At 35.3% G+C, this 17,478-nt stretch overlaps 1 protein-coding gene across 4 annotated transcripts in view; it reads left to right on the top strand.

Moving 5' to 3' along the window:
• Positions 1-17,478, top strand: part of LOC149770708 (uncharacterized) — a 140,042-nt gene that overhangs the window by 38,032 nt on the left and 84,532 nt on the right. For all 4 annotated transcript variants that reach the window (XM_089949208.1, XM_089949205.1, XM_089949206.1 and 1 more), the window contains exons 11-12: positions 8,632-9,201; positions 12,278-12,296. In XM_089949208.1, coding sequence (XP_089805334.1) covers positions 8,632-9,201; positions 12,278-12,296 — 589 coding nt within the window. The remainder of the gene's footprint in view (positions 1-8,631; positions 9,202-12,277; positions 12,297-17,478) is intronic.

Raw genomic sequence — 17,478 nt, 5'->3', positions numbered from 1 at the left:
TGTAAATAACTGATACACACCTACTTGCATACACATAATACACAGCATCATGTATATAACTGATACACACCTACTTGCATACACATAATACACACCATCATGTACATAACTGATACACACCTACTTGTATACACATAATACACACCATCATGTACATAACTGATACACACCTAATTGCATACACATAATACACACCATCATGTATATAACTGATGCACGTAATACACACCATCATGCACATAACTGGTACTCACCTACTTGCATGCACATAATACACACCATCATGTACATAACTGATACACACCTACATTCATACACATAATACACACCTTCATGTACATAACTGAGACACACCATCATGTACATAACTGGTACACACCTACTTGCTTGCACATAATACACACCATCATGTACATAACTGACACACACCTACTTGCATGCACATAATACACACCATCATGTACATAACTTCGTACACACCTACTTGCATACACATAATACACACCATCATGTACATAGCTGATACACATAATACACACCATCATGTACATAACTGGTACACACCTACTTGCATGCACATAATACACACCATCATGTACATAACTGGTACTCACCTACTTGCATGCACATAATACACACCATCATGTACATAACGGATACACACCTACATTCATACACATAATACACACCATCATGTACATAACTGAGACACACCATCATGTACATAACTGGTACACACCTACCTCGATGCACATAATACACACCATCATGTATATAAGTGATGCACATAATACACACCATCATGTATATAACTGATGCACATAATACACACCATCATGTACATACCTGGTACTCACCTACTTGCATGCACATAATACACACCATCATGTACATAACTGATACACACCTACATTCATGCACATAATACACACCATCATGTACATAGCTGAGACACACCATCATGTACATAACTGATACACACCTACTTGCATACACATAATACACACCATCATGTACATAACTGACACACACCTACTTGCATGCACATAATACACACCATCATGTACATAACTTCGTACACACCTACTTGCATACACATAATACACACCATCATGTACATAGCTGATACACATAATACACACCATCATGTACATAACTCGTACACACCTACTTGCATGCACATAATACACACCATCATGTACATAACTGATACACACCTACTTGCATACACATAATACACACCATCATGTACATAACTGATACACACCTAATTGCATACACATAATACACACCATCATGTACATAACTGATACACATATTACACACCATCATGTATATAACTGGTACACACCTACTTACATGCACATAATACACACCATCATGTACATAACTGATACACACCTACTTGCATACACATAATACACACCATCATGTACATAACTGATACACACCTAATTGCATACACATAATACACACCATCATGTACATAACTGATACACACCTACTTGCATACACATAATACACACCATCATGTGTATAACTGATACACATAATACACACCATCATGTACATAACTGATACACACCTACTTGCATGCACATAATACACACCATCATGTAAATAACTGATACACACCTACTTGCATACACATAATACACAGCATCATGTATATAACTGATACACACCTACTTGCATACACATAATACACATCATCATGTACATAACTGATAAACACCTACTTGCATACACATAATACACACCATCATGTACATAACTGAGAAACATAATACACACTATCATGTACATTATGGTACACACCTACTTGCATACACATAATACACACCATCATGTATATAACTGATACACATATTACACACCATCATGTATATAACTGGTACACACCTACTTACATGCACATAATACACACCATCATGTACATAACTGATACACACCTACTTGCATACACATAATACACACCATCATGTACATAACTGATACACACCTAATTGCATACACATAATACACACCATCATGTACATAACTGATACACACCTACTTGCATACACATAATACACACCATCATGTGTATAACTGATACACATAATACACACCATCATGTACATAACTGATACACACCTACTTGCATGCACATAATACACACCATCATGTAAATAACTGATACACACCTACTTGCATACACATAATACACAGCATCATGTATATAACTGATACACACCTACTTGCATAGACATAATACACACCATCATGTACATAACTGATACACACCTACTTGTATACACATAATACACACCATCATGTACATAACTGATACACACCTACTTGCATACACATAATACACACCATCATGTATATAACTGATGCACGTAATACACACCATCATGCACATAACTGGTACTCACCTACTTGCATGCACATAATACACACCATCATGTACATAACTGATACACACCTACATTCATACACATAATACACACCATCATGTACATAACTGAGACACACCATCATGTACATAACTGGTACACACCTACTTGCTTGCACATAATACACACCATCATGTACATAACTGACACACACCTACTTGCATGCACATAATACACACCATCATGTACATAACTTCGTACACACCTACTTGCATACACATAATACACACCATCATGTACATAGCTGATACACATAATACACACCATCATGTACATAACTGGTACACACCTACTTGCATGCACATAATACACACCATCATGTACATAACTGGTACTCACCTACTTGCATGCACATAATACACACCATCATGTACATAACGGATACACACCTACATTCATACACATAATACACACCATCATGTACATAACTGAGACACACCATCATGTACATAACTGGTACACACCTACCTCGATGCACATAATACACACCATCATGTATATAAGTGATGCACATAATACACACCATCATGTATATAACTGATGCACATAATACACACCATCATGTACATACCTGGTACTCACCTACTTGCATGCACATAATACACACCATCATGTACATAACTGATACACACCTACATTCATGCACATAATACACACCATCATGTACATAGCTGAGACACACCATCATGTACATAACTGATACACACCTACTTGCATACACATAATACACACCATCATGTACATAACTGACACACACCTACTTGCATGCACATAATACACACCATCATGTACATAACTTCGTACACACCTACTTGCATACACATAATACACACCATCATGTACATAGCTGATACACATAATACACACCATCATGTACATAACTCGTACACACCTACTTGCATGCACATAATACACACCATCATGTACATAACTGATACACACCTACTTGCATACACATAATACACACCATCATGTACATAACTGATACACACCTAATTGCATACACATAATACACACCATCATGTACATAACTGATACACATATTACACACCATCATGTATATAACTGGTACACACCTACTTACATGCACATAATACACACCATCATGTACATAACTGATACACACCTACTTGCATACACATAATACACACCATCATGTACATAACTGATACACACCTAATTGCATACACATAATACACACCATCATGTACATAACTGATACACACCTACTTGCATACACATAATACACACCATCATGTGTATAACTGATACACATAATACACACCATCATGTACATAACTGATACACACCTACTTGCATGCACATAATACACACCATCATGTAAATAACTGATACACACCTACTTGCATACACATAATACACAGCATCATGTATATAACTGATACACACCTACTTGCATACACATAATACACACCATCATGTACATAACTGATACACACCTGCTTGTATACACATAATACACACCATCATGTACATAACTGATACACACCTACTTGCATACACATAATACACACCATCATGTATATAACTGATGCACGTAATACACACCATCATGCACATAACTGGTACTCACCTACTTGCATGCACATAATACACACCATCATGTACATAACTGATACACACCTACATTCATACACATAATACACACCATCATGTACATAACTGAGACACACCATCATGTACATAACTGGTACACACCTACTTGCTTGCACATAATACACACCATCATGTACATAACTGACACACACCTACTTGCATGCACATAATACACACCATCATGTACATAACTTCGTACACACCTACTTGCATACACATAATACACACCATCATGTACATAGCTGATACACATAATACACACCATCATGTACATAACTGGTACACACCTACTTGCATGCACATAATACACACCATCATGTACATAACTGGTACTCACCTACTTGCATGCACATAATACACACCATCATGTACATAACGGATACACACCTACATTCATACACATAATACACACCATCATGTACATAACTGAGACACACCATCATGTACATAACTGGTACACACCTACCTCGATGCACATAATACACACCATCATGTATATAAGTGATGCACATAATACACACCATCATGTATATAACTGATGCACATAATACACACCATCATGTACATACCTGGTACTCACCTACTTGCATGCACATAATACACACCATCATGTACATAACTGATACACACCTACATTCATGCACATAATACACACCATCATGTACATAGCTGAGACACACCATCATGTACATAACTGATACACACCTACTTGCATACACATAATACACACCATCATGTACATAACTGACACACACCTACTTGCATGCACATAATACACACCATCATGTACATAACTTCGTACACACCTACTTGCATACACATAATACACACCATCATGTACATAGCTGATACACATAATACACACCATCATGTACATAACTCGTACACACCTACTTGCATGCACATAATACACACCATCATGTACATAACTGATACACACCTACTTGCATACACATAATACACACCATCATGTACATAACCGATACACATAACACACACCATCATGTGCATAACTGATACACACCTACTTGCATACACATAATAAACACCATTATGTACATAACTGTTACACATAATACACGCCATCATGCACATAACTTCATACACACCTACTTGCATATGCATAATACACACCATCATGTACATAACTGATACACATAATACACACCATCATGTACATAACTGATACACACCTACTTGCATACACATAATACACACCATCATCTACATAACTGATACACACCTACTTGCATACACATAATATACACCATCATCTACATAACTGATACACCTAATACACACCATCATGTACATAACTGGTACACACCTACTTGCATGCACATAATACACACCATCATGAACATAACTGATACACACCTACTTGCATACACATAATACACACCATCATGTACATAACTGATACACACCTACTTGCGTACACATAATACACACCATAATGTACATAACTGATACACACCTACTTGCATACACATAATACACACCATCATATACATAACTAATACACATAATACACACCATCATCTACATAACTGATACACATAATACACACCATCATGTACATAACTGATACACACCTACTTGCATACACATAATATACACCATCATGTACATACCTGATACACCTAATACACACCATCATGTACATAACTGGTACTCACCTACTTGCATGCACATAATACACACCATCATGTACATAACTGATACACACCTACATTCATACACATAATACACACCATCATGTACATAACTGAGACACGCCATCAAGTACATAACTGGTACACACCTACCTCGGTGCACATAATACACACCATCATTTACATAACTGATACACACCTACTTGCATACACATAATACACACCATCATATACATAACTGACACACACCTACTTGCATGCACATAATACACACCATCATGTACATAACTTCGTACACACCTACTTGCATACACATAATACACACCATCATGTACATAGCTGATACACATAATACACACCATCATGTACATAACTGGTACACACCTACTTGCATGCACATAATACACACCATCATGTACATAACTGATGCACATAACACACACCATCATGTGCATAACTGATACACACCTACTTGCATACACATAATAAACACCATTATGTACATAACTGTTACACATAATACATGCCATCATGCACATAACTTCATGCACACCTACTTGCATACGCATAATACACACCATCATGTACATAACTGATACACATAATACACACCATCATGTACATAACTGATACACACCTACTTGCATACACATAATACACACAATCATCTACATAACTTATACACACCTACTTGCATACACATAATATACATCATCATCTATATAACTGATACACCTAATACACACCATCATGTACATAACTGGTACACACCTACTTGCATGCACATAATACACACCATCATGAAGATAACTGATACACACCTACTTGCATGCACATAATACACACCATCATGTACATAACTGATACACACCTACTTGCATACACATAATACACACCATAATCTACATAACTGATACACACCTACTTGCATACATATAATACACACAATCATGAACATAACTGATACACACCTACTTGCATACACATAATACACACCATAATGTACATAACTGATACACACCTACTTGCATACACATAATACATACCATCATATACAGGACTTATACACATAATACACACCATCATCTACATAACTGATACACATAATACACACCATCATGTACATAACTGATACACACCTACTTGCATACACATAATACACACCATCATGTACATAACTGATACACACCAACTTGCATACACATAATACACATCATCATGTACATAACTGATACATACCTACTTGCATACACATAATATGCACCATCATGTACATAATTGATACATATCTACTTGCATAAACATAATACACACCATCATGTACATAACTGAGAAACATAATACACACCATCATGTACATAACTGATACACACCTACTTGCATACACATAATACACACCATCATGTACATAACTGATACACACCTACTTGCATACACAGAATACACACCATCATGTACATAACTGATACATACCTACTTGCATACACATAATACACACCATCATGCACATAACTGAGAAACATAATACACACCATCATGTACATAACTGATACACACCTACTTGCATACACATAATACACACTATCATGTACATAACTGATACACACCTACTTGCATACACATAATACACACCATCATGTACATAACTGATACATACCTACTTACATACACATAATGCACCTCCATGCATAAAAATAACACACTTTCAACCATACAAATAATACACATCTTCATGCATACACAAACACAATGTACAACTTCATGCATACAAATAACACACCTTCCTACATACAATAAACACCTTCATGCATACAAATAACACACCTTCATGCATACAAATAACACACCTTCATGCATACATAGTATGCACACTTTCATGCATACAAATAATACATCCCTTTGTGCATTCAATATAATACACACCTTCATACTTACGAATAATACACATCTTCATGCATGCATATAACACACACCTTCATGCATACAAATAAAATACGCCTTTGTGCATACAAATAATACACACCTTCATGCATAAACATAACAAACACCTTCATCCATACAAATAACACAAACCTTCATTCTTACAAACTTTCATGCATACAAATAACACAAACTTTCATGCATACAAGTAACACATACCATCATGCATACAAATAATAGAAACCTTCATGCATACAAATAACACATCTTCATACATCCAAATAATATTCACTTTCATGCATACAAATCACACACATTTACTCCTTACAAATAATACACACCTTCATGCATACAAACAGCACATCATCATTCATACAAGTAACACATACCATAATTCATACAAATAATAGAAACCTTCATGCATACAAATAACACATCTTCATACATCCAACTAATATTCACTTTAAGTCATACAAATAATACATCTTCAGCCTTCCAAATAATACATACCTTCATGCATACAAATAACACTTGTGGGTCGGTGGTTCTTTCTGGGGTTTTCCAGGGTCTTCCTCCACCATTAATACTGGCTGCCATGTATAGCCTATCTTGTGCTGAAAAATGGAGTTAAACCCCATAATAACAACATCATATAAATAACACCTTCATGCAAATAAATAACACACCTTCATGCATACATATTAGATGCACCTTCAAGCATACAAATAACACACCTTTATGCATACATATAAGACACACCTTCATGCATACAAATAATGCAAAACCAGTAAAATCCTCTATTTTAAGGCTGTTTTAATGTGTGTATGCAAATAATATAAGCCTCCAAAGTTCTGTATTGCAAGGTTTAGTTTAACTCGTGCATACAAATATACACAACTTATAATTACTTTTAAGGTAATTTTTGTTGAGAACTCTGTATGTAAGTAAGAGTGTAATTAAGTTTAAGTTCAGACAAGTTCAGATGTTTTGTCTTTTAGGTGGAGGATTACTTCCTTGCTCCATGCATGCTGCGCCAGACAACACCAAAAGATCTCATCTCCCTTGGACCAAATTCTCAGCAGAGAAATACATCAGTCATTTGTTTTGTATTTATGGGGAAGTTTTTACCCACGCCTGTCTTCCACAGGCTTCTTGCTTCATGTGTAGCTCAGTGGCCCATTGCCAGGCAGAAGATGGAAAATCTAATCTTCTGTGGCTGTTGTCTCTTCAACCTTGACCTTCATCATAGACTGACCTTGTTATTCAGGGAACATGGCATATTTGCACGAGTGACAATGATAGGGACTAGTGAGAACACCCTATCTTACAAACTATGTATCGAGGTTCGGGAATTCCTAACCACGACTCTGCGCAGTATCATTGGATGCCTAGGACAGAGACTGCAATTTGAGTTGTCTATACAGTGTCCTCAGTCTGACAGATACAGTGTAGACTATCAGATCCCTGTTGCCACTCTGCAGGGGAATGTAGATGTTCCCTGCCATTTCCATGACACGAGCCATGTGATTATTTCCCATGATGTACTAAAGTTCTGGTTTCAGGAAGAGGTGAGTAAGAGCAGATGAGTTCTTTGGATTTTAGCTTGCTGATTTCAGACAGAACATGTCTTTTAAATAGAATCTGATTTTGTACCCTGATGATTGATTAGAGGAAATATTTGATATTATAATAATGTTGTAGGAAATCCGTTATTAAATCTGAATTGTTTTTAATGCTTGTAGACAACACATTTCTTACTGTAACGCTAAAGTTGATATTCACTATAAGTGCACTGACTGATAATTTATAGATTTAAAACAACACGTAGAGATACATGTATGAATGTTACATCAATAATTACTGGAAATATTTCCGGTCAGATATGCAGAAATGTGATATCATGGACGTTTTACTACAATGTTGGTGTGTTATATATTGATATTTAGCTCAACTGGTCATAGACAATATGAGCTTATTGGATGATCTGTTGTCCTTCATACACCCATCATATGTATTCCGTTGTTTGTCAATTTATTAGCATAAGCTTGTTATCTCAACTTCTCTTAAATTATTTGGAGGTCTGCCATGAAACTGTGCACACATGGTCATCCGAAGGTCAAGATGGACTTTAATGAAGATGGTTATGCTTAGACATCCAATGTGGCCATCAAAATCCTGTTGTTGCTACTTTCCTGAGTCTATGGTCTTGTTAACAAGGAAATGTCGCTAAAATACATTTTTTTATAATTTTTTAATTGGTTCTAAATGTAGATGGGGCTGATCTTATGTAGAATATGGTGACCAGCTTTAAACTTTCATTATTTCCTCTCCTCATTAATTGATGGTCATACTAAAAAATGGGCATTTGACTCAAAGATTTTGTGTGACATTTAGTTGGTCCTGAACACAATAGTGCCAGTTTCATGTAGAATATTTATGTCATGGCAGCCATCTTCATAATCTAATTGTTTTATCTACTCCTCCTGAATGGATTGTCACATCAAGATGGGGTTTTAACTATAAGACATCTTATGATATTTGATTGGTCCTTCATGAAAATCATACCAATCTGATGTCCAATATGGCTGCCACAGTGGTCATTATAAAAATCATATTATTGTTATTCATTCTGCATGCTTGGTCATATCGGCGTAGAGGTTTTACTAAAGATGTTGTAGTGTTAGCCAGTCCTAAATAAACGTGATGCCAGTCTGACATCAAATATGGTTGCCATGGCACTCATCTTTAAAATCTTATCACACCTCTGTTTGAGCAGGAAGTCATACTGGTATGATGTCTAGTTGGTCAGTAATGAAAATGGTGATAATATGATGTTCACTCTGGCCACTGCAGTTGGCATCTTGTAAATCTTGTTATTTCTTCTGAAAGGAGAGTCACATCTTGAAAATACTGGTTTTTAATCCTTTCCAGCATGGATGATTATTTCAACAAGGGGATTTTGCCAGGAGATTTTTGATGATACCTAGTTGGTTCTAAATTAAACTGGCACCAGTCATACATCCAGTATGGCTGCCATGATGACTTTCATTAATGTCTTGTTGTCAGTTTCGCAGAATTGATGATCATAATGACATGGTTTTCACCAGAAGTGTTCTTATGATGTTTATTTTGTTCTAATGAACAGTGTAATGCTTATATGCAGTATGTGTACCACAGTAACTAATTAAAGTATAACAAAGATGGTTTCAACACTCAGCAGTTAAAATTAAGAGATAGTCTTACACAGACCTTGAATTCCTGGAATTTATGTTCGCCCAGTAGAGCATCAGATCCTTCAAGGGACTCTTGTTACTTCTTAATGTATATGATAGGTTAGAATACATGACCTATAAACTCATCAACGGATCTGTATATGATAGGTTAGAATACATGCCATATAAACTCATCAAGGAATCCATGTATATGATAGGTAAGAATGCATGCCAGATAAACTCATCAATGGATCCATGTATATGATAGGTTAGAATACATGCCATATAAACTCATCAATGGATCCATGTGTATGATAGGTTAGAATACATGCCACATAAACTCATCAATGGATCCATGTATATGATAGGTAAGAATACATGCCACATACACTCATCAATGGATCCATGTATATGATAGGTTAGAATACATGCCATATAAGCTCATCTATGGATCCATGTATATGATAGGTTAGAATACATGCCATATAAATTCATCAATGTATCCATGTATATGATAAGTTAGAATACATGCCACATAAACTCATCAATGGATCCATGTATATGATAGGTAAGAATACATGCCACATAAACTCATCAATGGATCCATGTATATGATAGGTAAGAATACATGCCACATAAACTCATCAATGGATCCATGTATATGATAGGTTAGAATACATGCCATATAAACTCAATGGATCCATGCATATGATAGGTAAGAATACATGCCATATAAACTCATCAATGGATCCATGTATATGATAGGTAAGAATACATGCCATATAAACTCATCAATGGATCCATGTATATGATAGGTTAGAATACATGCCATACAAACTCATCAATGTATCCATGTATATGATAGGTTAGAATACATGCCATACAAACTCATCAATGGATCCATGTATATGATAGGTTAGAATACATGCCATACAAACTCATCAATGGATCCATGTATATGATAGGTTAGAATACATGCCATACAAACTCATCAATGGATCCATGTATATGATAGGTTAGAATGCATGTCATATAAAATCATCAATGGATCCATGCACTTTACTTCATGGCGGTGTTTGATATAATTCAGGAAGGATCACCATTGCATGTTTTACCACGCCAATGGACTCCTAACTTATTGTAACATCTGTTGCTAAATATGTTACGTTTATCCCATATCAGCAATCTTTGTGAAAACTACGTCAGATTCCTTCCACCATAATCTCCACATTTAGCCTGAATCATCAGTATTAGAAAAAACTGTCAGACTCCTTACACCACGTCACTATATTTATCCCGTATCATTAGGGCTTGATAATTCTTGCTCCTACATAAGTGAGGGTGGCAATTTTACTCATGGTGCAATTTTACACACAGTGGCACATAAGCAGCAATGAATAACTTTTAAAATATTATTTTCTTTACTTGTTAGGAACAGTCTGCTGATGGATGTAAGTATATCTTTTTCTCATTATTCACATTAACCATTCAATAATTTATAAGATTCCCTTTTTGGCGCAATACATTTCGTCTCAAGTTTGTTTGTTCTGCTCTTGTTCTTTCTTCTAGTTTGTCTTTCTCATAAGGCCAAGTGATGTAACTAACTTCAGTTCATGAGTTTACTGTCATCATTCAATAGTTTTATTGCTAACAAGATATTGTGTAACAAGATGAACCAAGTTGGGGTCAGATTACAAGGAATACACTAACACTGGTAACAACAATATGATTTGAAGGTAGATAAAATCCTATATCTGACTCATGTGCAGAAGATCCAAATATTGAATATTTAGCACACTGATGTGTACCGAGATAGATTATTGATATGAATAAAATAGTTATTAACTGGAACAAAGTATAATTAAACAGACAAATGAACTGAAAAAATTAAACAAAAACAAGAAACTTAGATTGACGATTCCATCAGCGTGATTCGTCACAATGATTATACAATGTATACTTAACCAATTACGAAATGATTCACAGAAATAACGATAAATAACATGGGTTTGCTGAAAAGTGACATATGATATCTTTTCACTCAAATAGTAACAGGTCATATGTAAACATTGGGAAAGGCACCATGCGGCATTAAATTCAAATCCACAAGGTATTATACATCAAGCCCCAACGCTCTGTTAGATGGTCAAGGAGCCACCAAAAATGGTCCGCCGCTCCTGGTTTGCCTAATTATCCATAGAACCTCTTCTTCCCTGCAGACTCAGTGGTTCCGAAGCCTTGGTTATTCACCACATGATAACCTTTATCTTCTTCTGGGCCAATATCACCACTGACAGCAGTACACTGGGTATAGCACAATCCAAATTAGCACCACGGCTAAAACGACACCTTCAATACGGTACCTACACGGAGATAACTACCACCCCTTCAGCCTTTCACCTTTCCACGCACCATACAGCTGTAAATGTGGTATCTAAATCTGTGCAATATATGTGGCACAGTCAGGTGTAATATGTAATGATGTATGTGATGCAAACGGAGTTAATTGTTTTGTACAAGTCATACTATGGTGACCACTGTACAAGAATAACATTATCAGGTTCATAAGTTAATCTGTATCTGACGAGAATCTTATATAACTTGAAACAACATTTTCTCATCCTATAATGCATGCAACATTAAAGTAAATGCATTTGTATGTTAAGTTGCCTACAGGTAAACTAGAAAATAGACAATAAATCTAATAACATTGCATTATACCACACAAGTCGAAACTACATAAAATACAGATTAAATATGAGAATGCAAAATTGTTTTCCTATAATACTAGTAGGAAAATAAATATTTAACAAATTCACATACATTTACAGCTGGAGATATCGCGTCATAAAGTGGACCGCTCACTGACAAGACGTTTCCATAGTGTAATGTTTAACTCTGTTGTGAGGCTACAAGTACACAGGCTATTTTGCAATACATGGCTTGTGTACTCATGTGTCGCAAGATAGAAACCGAGTAGGCCTTTGGACTAAAATGAATAAGTGAGAAAGATGGCAATTTATGAATGAATTAATAATGAAAATTTATGATGTAAAAATACAATGATTCTCTCACGCTCTCAACATACGATTTACTCAAATCACTCTACACAACATTCATACATCAAAAATAAACCAAAATATTAAATCAATATGAAGTGCAGCTAAGCTTCAAACAGTATTTTACACTAAAATATAGATTCACATAACCTCGAATATGAACTCTATTAAGATTCAAAATAATCTTATGAACACAACTAAGATTCAAAATAATCTTATGAACACAACGAAGATTCAAAATAATCTTATGAACACAACGAAGATTCAAAATAATCTTATGAACACAACTAAGATTCAAAATAATCTTATGAACACAACTAAGATTCAAAATAATGTTATGAACACAAAAGATTCAAAATAATCTTAAGAACACAACGAAGATTCAAAATAATCTTATGAGTATAAAAATGCAATGGAACAACAATTGATCCAAACGTATGCTTCTACACCCCTTGTACAGTCGCACGATTCCTTGAGATGGCTCTTATCGTCCGATTGCACCCTTTATGAATCCACCACGTGTACAGTCATACGTATACACAAGTACAGACAGCATACAGCACCATTTTTAATTTGCTACGTCTACGTCCGTGGCACAGACATACGTACATACATATGTACATACATACATAAGTATCAAAAGCTTGTAGCCTTAAATACTCTGGAAACTCCAGACAACTCTAAACAACTTTAAACAGCTTCAGACAGCTTCAGTCACATTGGCAATCACACTTCACAGCGACAGACACAATCACAGCGACAGATACAATCGACCCTATGGCTGGAGAACAATGGAGAGTGTACACTCCTTGACGTGATCCAAAACGACCAGTCTCGGTTTTAGTAATTGATCTTACTTAAATCCATAGGCGAGTGAGCAGAAATCAGGATAGAATACCCGTGCATATCATGTTAGTAATGTTGCTTCGTCACAAGTAATCTCTGGTGAGGTACATGTTAATACAGTCGCTTACCTGGAAAAACACGTATTCACCCTAGATAACGTTGTACGCATGTACAACGAGAAATAGTCAGATAGGTCTAAGGCAAAACCAAGTTATTTCATTGCCTAATTCTGTGACATCATGGTATATTGGTTTTCCCATTTTAAGCACTTGGCTCATGCGGCTTGGGGTAAACCAAATCACTGCATCAAAATAATGTATGATATATGTAAACCACTCTGAGGTATAGCTGCACACATAAATGAAACCCAAGCATATATATTTAATCAAAATAACAAATTTCGTGACAGCTAGTCCTTTGTAACTAAGAGGGCTACTATGTACTTTTGAGAGGGTGGAATATGTAAGTTGAACCTGCTTGCATTTAAAACATACACAATGGAGAGAATGTTGGCATACCTCTATGCTACATTAATGTAATGTGGATGATATTTCTTTAGATATTGTACTTTTGGAAATTGTACATGATATCAGCACACTGCTAACAAAAATGACTGCTCCCTTCTGCCAAAATAAATCAGCCTGAATTAGTCTAAAGTACACTATCCATAGCGGGTATTAAAATAAGGAAAATTAATGTTGCCGCCAGGCTAGACAATATCAGGTTCTGAAAGTGCAATGAATGAATTACCAAATATATAAAATGTAAAAAAAAGCATCGGCTCTTTTTCATACAATTTACCTTTTAAGTTCAGGAAGTGAAAATGACCAAGTGGAGCTAGTAATCTTTTTATAAGGTGCACATCTGGAGTAAGGCCAGGCTGCGTACTCTATAACCCATATTACAACCATGAATCATACACCAAAACAAAGGGAACTAAAGGTTCTTTGAATTATACCTAATATATGCAAGGTCTTTTTTTTAAATAGCCTGTATAACCAGCGAGTAAAGCCAGGGAAATTATTTTTCCTTAAAATTCTAACCCTATGCAAAATACGAAACTATAGAGCTCCAACTCAACGGTCAGATCAGTATTATAATTATAAGTCTTATAAGTCACCAAATTCATCACATTCTCTAGTTCATTGTATTGCTAGTCCTACTCAAAGGTCATATCACTATTGTAACTATATATAAGTCTTATGATGCACCAATTTGTATTGCTAGTCCTACTCAATGGTCACATCACTATTGTAACTATAAGTCTTATGATGTACCAAATTCATCCCATGCTCTAGTTCATTGAATTGCTAGTCCTACTGAATGGTCACATCACTATTGTAATTATATGTAAGTCATATGATGTACCAAATTCATCCCATGCTCTAGTGCATCCTAGATAAAAATGGTTATGTTTGCACATCCAACATGGTTACCACAGTAGCCACACTGAACATCTTGGTATCACTACATCCCCAGAATGGATGGTCAGTTTAGGAAAAACCTTTTTAGGATGGTTATTTTCCAGACTTTATTATTCTAGTGAAAAGATCTTTTTTCTTTCTGTTAATGTATACATAATTATAGCAACTATTTATTGTACAAGAGTGTGGTTGTACCACATGCATTGATATCATTTCTTTTAAAAGTGGATGGTTGTACTACATGTATTGATATCAGTTCATTTAAAAGATGATGGTTGTACTGCATGCAATGATATAATTTCATTTAAAAGATGATGGTTGTACTGCATGCATTGATAACATTTCATTTAAAAGATGATGGTTGTACTGCATGCATTGATATCATTTCTTTTAAAAGATGATGGTTGTACTGCATGCAATGATAAAATTTCATTTAAAAGATGTTGGTTGTACTGCATGCATTGATATCATTTCTTTTAAAAGTGGATGGTTGTACTGCATGCATTGATATCATTTCTTTTAAAAGTGGATGGTTGTACCACATGCATTGATATCATTTCCTTTAAAAAATGATGGTTGTACTGCATGCAATGATATAATTTCATTTGAAAGATGATGGTTGTACTGCATGCATTGATATCATTTCATTTAAAAGCTGATGGTTGTGCTTCATGCATTGATATTATTTCATTTAAAAGAGCATTGTTGTACCACATGCATTGCTATCATTTTTTATAAAGATGATGGCTGTACTACATGCATTGATATCATTTGTTTTAAAAGTGGATGGTTGTACCACATTCATTGATATCATTTCTTTTAAAAGATGACGGTTGTACTGCATGCATAGATATAATTTCATTTAGAAGATGATGGCTGTACTGCATGCATTGATATCATTTCATTTAAAACATGATGGTTGTACTGCATGCATTGATATAATTTCTTTTAAATGTGGATGGTTGTACCACATGCATTGATATAATTTCTTTTAAAAGTGGATGGTTGTACTGCATGCATTGATATCAGTTCTTTTTAAAGATGATGGTTGTACTGCATGCATTGATATCATTTCTTTTAAAAGTTAATTGTTCTACCACATGGATCGATATAATTTCTTTTAAAAGATGATGGTTGTACTGCATGCATTGATATCATTTCATTTAAAAGATGACGGTTGTACTGCATGCATTGATATCATTTCTTTTAAAAGTGGATGGTTGTACTACATGCATTGATATCATTTCTTTTAAAAGATGATGGTTGTACTACATGCATTGATATCATTTCATTTAAAAGATGAT

The sequence above is a fragment of the Sinohyriopsis cumingii genome, unplaced genomic scaffold (assembly GCF_028554795.1).
Source record: "Sinohyriopsis cumingii isolate HCF-2022 unplaced genomic scaffold, ASM2855479v2 utg002465l, whole genome shotgun sequence".
Classification (NCBI taxonomy): Eukaryota; Metazoa; Mollusca; class Bivalvia; order Unionida; family Unionidae; genus Sinohyriopsis; species Sinohyriopsis cumingii.
The sequence above is the reverse complement of the archived record's forward strand: the minus strand, read 5'-3'. Positions and strand labels throughout refer to the sequence as shown.